This window comes from Macrotis lagotis, chromosome 8 (genome assembly GCF_037893015.1).
Source record: "Macrotis lagotis isolate mMagLag1 chromosome 8, bilby.v1.9.chrom.fasta, whole genome shotgun sequence".
Classification (NCBI taxonomy): Eukaryota; Metazoa; Chordata; class Mammalia; order Peramelemorphia; family Peramelidae; genus Macrotis; species Macrotis lagotis.
The window spans coordinates 149,696,264-149,702,160 of NC_133665.1; the positions used below are offsets into that span (position 1 = coordinate 149,696,264).

Consider the following 5,897-nt stretch of genomic DNA (forward strand, 5'->3'; position numbering starts at 1 on the left):
TCTTCCACAGGAAATTTTTATTAAGTATTTTAAAACGACTACTTAACATTTACTCATAGATAAAAATATTTACAATTTTACACCTTCAAGGAGGTTCCAAAATATAAACACTGTACCTCTCTCTAGAGAAAAATTATTCTCTCTGAAAACAGAAATACATTCATGTTTCTCACTTGTTTTGATCAAGTAATTATACAAATAAACATCTGAAACATTTGACTTTTTAATATATTTATATATAATATATATTTATAACAGTTTTACAAATAAAGGCAATAACTTTAAACCCCAAAAGAAGTTACACACAATCGGGCATAGTGCATTCAATAGCTGGTGCAGTTGGAGACAGACATCAGAAAACAATTACTCTGGACACAATTTTTTTGGAAAACTAAGGAGATATGCTTTTTTAAAGTTTTTTTTTTTTTCAGTTAAGACAGTAGCTGTAAGCCGTCGGACAGGGGCACTATCACTGCAGAAATTATCTAGACGAGGGCAGTCAAGCGGGCTGAAAGGCGGAGACCAATTAAGCAGGAGTTTCAACTCAAAACTATGTTCCAATTTGTTCTTTCAAGGCAGCAATTCAGACCCAGGCCTGGTGGACTGCAACACCCTCGGAAGGGAAGCTGGGGCTCTCTGCTCTCCGTCTGGACCAGAATTTGGAGCCAGAGGTCTCGAGGAGAGAGGCTCCTTGCTCCTTGACACTGTCCGACTGGACACCTTTTATTTCCTTATCGAGATAACTGCCATATAAAACTTAAGCAGCAACTATGCTCTGTCTTCGTTCAAGGCCAAGGTGTGGAGAGCCATTGGAAGTCTCCCTGAACCACTGAGGGACAGTGCCAGTGGGGGCTCCTTTGGGGATGTTGGATGGAGATGAACGAACGCCGCCAGAGCTCAGACTGACTGCCCTTTGTGAGTCACACGGAAAATACTGGGAGATGGGTGGGGTGGAATAAGTCCGTCTCAAGCTGTGGCCTGGTGGGGAGCTGTGCTTTGTCAAGTCCTCACATGAAAGTACCGTATTCCAGTCACCAAAAAACAAAATCGGAAACACCCTCCCCCTGTAGTCCTCGCCCCAAGTTTAAGTCTGGATAAATGAATAGATGTCACAGTTTTGAATAATTCAGTTGACTTGCTTTTTAATGGCTATTTTCTGGATGGGTAAAATCTGGGGAGGTTTTATTCAAACAAAAATGATGCCAAACAACCCAAACCCTGCATATGTTCACTTGGGTCCATCCTTCATGTTTTCTCTAAGCTTTCTGACTCCTGGAGCCAAAGGAGGCTTCCATGTCCTCAACTTTCACATGCTAACTCATTCATACACACACACATACTCACATACACACTGTCACAAACACACACACACACTCACAAACACTCACCCCCCCCCCCCAAAAGCCTAATCTCCACACCTCCATTTTTCTGGATATACAAAATCAGTCTCATTAGACTTTTTTTTTAAGGGGCAAAATAAAAGGAGGGTAGAGTCACACTGGGTCTAGTCTTTGGTTTCCAAGTTTAAAGGTGGTATCTGCTTCAGGGCCTGGAGCAGAGCTGAGGAGTCGATGGAGGAATGGGATGGCAATGGAGAAGGGAGTCTTTGGGGCATCAGCAAAGGAGGAGGGATCTTCTCTGGGTTCATGAAGCCAGTGAGAGCTGTAGCTGAAGCAGGGAGGCCGGGGTACAAGACTGGCACAGAGGTGGGGTACCAGCACTTCTCCAACATGGGCAGATAGGCCGTTGCTGATGGTGGGATCAAATAAAAAGGCAAGCAGAAGGGAGGTTGGTGAGGGTGAGGACCCAGAAAGGAAGACCCGATCAGATCGCCGCTGAAATGGCTTTCCCTGTCAGACATTTCTAGTCTGGTCTTTTTTGCAGGTGGGTCTTCAGATTCTTGCTTAATGGAATTTACTCTTTCTCCCAAAGGATACTTATGTTCGTTATCACTTTTAAAATACTGCTGGTCAACTTTAGAGTCACTTTTCTCCAACTCCCCGCCATAACCGCTGTCAGTGTCTGTATCACTTCCACTCTGCTCGCCACTCGAATGGGCAAAAGTCCTTTGGATGACCGGGACACAGTTTTTGCCATGCCCTTCGGTGCCTTTGGTCAGGGAGCTGGGCTTCTCTTTGAAGTCCATCATCTTGGGGGTGGGATCGCTGGGCTTGTGGACAGCTCCACCTTGCAGGACCTCGGAGGCCATTCGATGGAGGTGACTGATGAGTTGGGAAGACTTCAGATCTCGACTGCTTTCATGCTTTGCCAGGTACTGCAGCACCTCTCTGGCACACATTTGGAAACCAGAGCAGAACATATCCTGGCCAGCATCAAGGTTTCTTGAGGATAGCTCACCTGGGGGAAACACAAAATGGATGAAATTTTAGAAGGGTGTCTACCCTAGGTCCAACCACCAAAATCAACTAATTAATAGAAGGAACTCCCTAGCATGAGGGGATGGGCCATAGAGTGCAGTGGAAAGAATGCTGGGTCTAGAATCTAGCTAGAATCCTAGCTTTCTATTTAAACCTTTGTGACCTTGTCACCTCTCTGATCTTAAGGAGTTTCCTTATCTGTAAAATGGGGAGGTGGGGGCAAATTAGATGATCTCTGCAGCCTCTCCAGGTTTAAAGAGAAGATCCTCTGAACCACTGTGAATAGTAATTGTTTAGGTTCTCATGAACTAATAGGTTGGATATTTTAACCCTTAAGAAAACTTATTTTCAATGGTTCCTCTCATAGCAAGCAAAAATGCTACTCTTTATCAGTAATTGTACCATCATGGAGAAACGGTCCTAAATCTTCATACTGTTCATCCCCCTTCCCCAACAGGATAATAATAAAAAAAAAAAAACTGTTGCAATCTGTTACTATCCCATGGTCCAGCTTTTCAGGGTCATCATTAGATGAATTCTAAAAGACTATAGGAAAATGAGGTCATAACACAGAAGGGGAAAGATGTGAAAACTGGTTTATGAACCTAAATATTATTTGGAAGATCCTAGGCTGGAAGAGACTTTCCAAATGCTTTCTGGAAATCAATGAAAATAGATGGTTTAAACTTGGATGCTCTAATCAGATTTCCCAACTCCACCAACATGCCTAGTGGCTATTCAAGGAACAGCACAACCCAATGGAAAATTGTTCTTGTACCACTGCCAGGTGCAGGCTTATGCCACACACAGTGATAAGAGAGTGAATAAATCAAGGACGGAGCGTATGCCAGTGCCTTTTCTCAAGTGATCGAGGGAACTGTGACTTGAAGACCCCCCCCCCCAACAAGTGACTAAACTATTTCAAAAGGATAAAGCCAAGTTAAACTTATCATAAAATCCATGTTTTAGGTAGTAACTTTTAAAAAGTTCCCAGAAGCCTAAACTAATAAAACAAAAGGGGGCGCAGCAGTATTTCCCCAGGAGAGCTCTCTGTGTTCATGTCAGGTGGGCTAATAGTCTTGTCCTTTTAGGAAAGATAAAGCGGCAGGGCCCACACCGATGCGTGCGGGCAATTTGTCGCAGAGATGTCCTTACAACAGATGTTGAAACTAAATCTCTCCTTGTGCTAAAAGTGTTGAGAGCGAGTGGGCTCGAGTCCTCACCGGCCTGTAAGCCGCTCTGAAGAGCCATGATCTTCTGTTGCTGCTGTTCAATCAGGTTGGTGAGGGCTTTCACATGTTTCAAGGTAAGCTCGAGGACCACTGCCTTCTCCAGGTGACCCAAGGTCTGGGAAAAAAAAAAAAAAGAAACGAGAATGGATGGCGTGTGCCCACTCCGGCTGCCGGCTTGGCCAGGGCAAGGAGAGGCTGGGGGAGGGGGGGCAGAGGCAGGGGCTGTCCTTCCCCTTCCCAGATTGCTTTCTGTGAGCCTGGCACTTCTGAGAGCTTCTTCAGACACTGACGGCCATAACTAAAAGATAAAAAAGGAGGTGACAGCTCTGCCGGGAGGTATTTTGGGAGCAATGACAGGGCTCCGGGGAAAGCATTTGACAGATAGGTTTCTCCAGCCCGACTGGTCCCCTGACCTTAACTCGGGGGAATCCGGAGATAACGTTTCTCTGCCGCCTGTCAAAACAGAGGGAGTTCTAGCAGAAGGGAAGCCAAAGCGGCTTTCCCCGGGAGATTTCCTTCCCTTCCAAAAAACTTCCTGGTTTAAAACCAAAGCAGACAAGCAAACAGTCTCCAAGGAGCGGGGCTGCTCCCTTCCCTCCCCGGCGCTCTCAGCCCGCCCGGCCCGGGGCTGCGGTTCCCGGCGGACAAAACCAGCCCAACCCGGGGGCAGTCGCACAGCCGGAGGAAGGCGTCGTTGCCGCCGGGGCAAAGGCTGCAAAGTCGGCGCCGGCGGAGGAGCCCGAAGTTTGAGTTCCAGCCTCAGGAGGGGCCCCGCCGCCTCCCCCACCCCTTCCCCTTCGCTTCTGGGCAGGGGCGCCTCGCTGCCCGGGCAGGCTGCGCCCCCCGCCCTCTCTCCCGGGGAGGGGAGGCCCTCAGCCCGCAGCCCTCGCGGGGGTCTTGTCTGCGCCCCCGGCTTCGCCCCCTCCCCGGGGGCAGTGAAGGCCCGGGGCCCTGGCGGCGGCCGCGGGGGGTCTGGGGGTCCGGGGGCGCACTCACGGTGAGCTTGAGGTGCTCGGGCAGGAGGTCCTTGAGCTGCGCGATGCACTCGTTGATGCGGTCCCGGCGCTTCTTCTCGATCAGCCGGTGCGGCAGCTTGTAGGTCTCCTGCAAGGAAAAGGGGGCGGTGGGCGCGCCGGGCCGGGGCCGGCACTGGGGCCGGGACTGGGACTGGGGCCGGGGCCGGGGCCGGGGCCGGGACTGGGGCCGGGGACTGGGGCCGGGGCCGGGACTGGGGCCGGGACTGGGACTGGGGCCGGGGCCGGGGCCGGGACTGGGAACGGGGCCGGGGCCGGGACTGGGGCCGGGACCGGGACTGGGGCCGGGACCCGGACTGAGGGGGCTGGGGCCGGGGGCCGGGACTGAGGCCGGGCCGGGGCCGGGGCCGGGACTGAGGCCGGGCCGGGGCCGGGGCTCACCTTGCTGTCCTCGCTGCGCTTCAGGCCCCTCCGGGGCTTGTACACCTGGTACATGTGGGCGAAGTCCAGCCTGCGGGGAGACAGAGACGTGAGCGCCGGGCCGGGCCGGGCCGGGCGGCGGGGCCCGCGGGCCGGGGCGGGGGCGCCGGGCTTACTCACCCCGGCCACGTCGCCCGGCTCCAGGCCGGCGGGGGGCGGCTGGGCGCCGGGGATCCTCTCCATGGCGCGGAAAACTTGGTGGGCTCCGTGCGCGGGGCCGGCGCCGCGGGGCCGAGCCGGCGGTTTCTGGGGGCCGGTGGCCGGGGCCCCGCGGGGCGAGGGGAGGCTGCTCGCGGCCCCGGGCCCGCTGCGCTGCGCTCGGCTCCGCTCCGCCCGCTCCGCCCGCTCCGCGCGGCCGCCCGTGCGCTCTGCCGCCGGCGCCGGGCCCGTGCGAGCCGAGTGAATGAGGCGCCGGGGGAGGGGGAGGAGGAGGAGCGGCGGGGGGAGGGGCGGGTTCCCTGGGAGCGGGGGGCGGGGGCGGCGCGGCCCGCCCGGGACAGCGGCACGTCTGGCTGCCGCCCCCGCCGCGCCCCGCCCCCCGCCCCCCGCCGTCACATGAGCCTCACGTGTCGGACAACGCTCGGGCCGCCGGCGGGGAGCCCGCCCGGCGCGCACGCGCACGCGCACGCGCGGCCTCCCCGCCCCCCCCCCCGCCTTCCCGAGGGGGGGGGCGTCCCGGGGGGGGGCAGGGCCGGCCTCGGCCGCGTGGGCGCCGCTGCCGGGGAAGCGCCGCGAGCCCCAGTCCCGGGGGCGGCCCCGCCCCGCCCCGCCCCGCCCGGCTGAGTCAGGCCGGCGGGGGCGGGGCCTGGGGGCGGGGCCGGGGGCGGGGCGGA

At 55.6% G+C, this 5,897-nt stretch overlaps 1 protein-coding gene across 1 annotated transcript; it reads right to left on the reverse strand.

Annotated features, from left to right (window-relative positions):
* On the reverse strand, positions 1-5,522 carry BHLHE40 (basic helix-loop-helix family member e40). Its single transcript, XM_074198674.1, has 5 exons — positions 5,185-5,522; positions 5,026-5,094; positions 4,607-4,714; positions 3,602-3,725; positions 1-2,358 (listed from the first exon to the last, which is right to left on the reverse strand). The coding sequence occupies exons 1-5, from the start codon at positions 5,245-5,247 to the stop codon at positions 1,505-1,507; spliced, it is 1,218 nt and encodes a 405-aa protein (XP_074054775.1). The 5' UTR covers positions 5,248-5,522; the 3' UTR covers positions 1-1,504.
* Between the last annotated feature and the right edge of the window lie 375 nt (positions 5,523-5,897).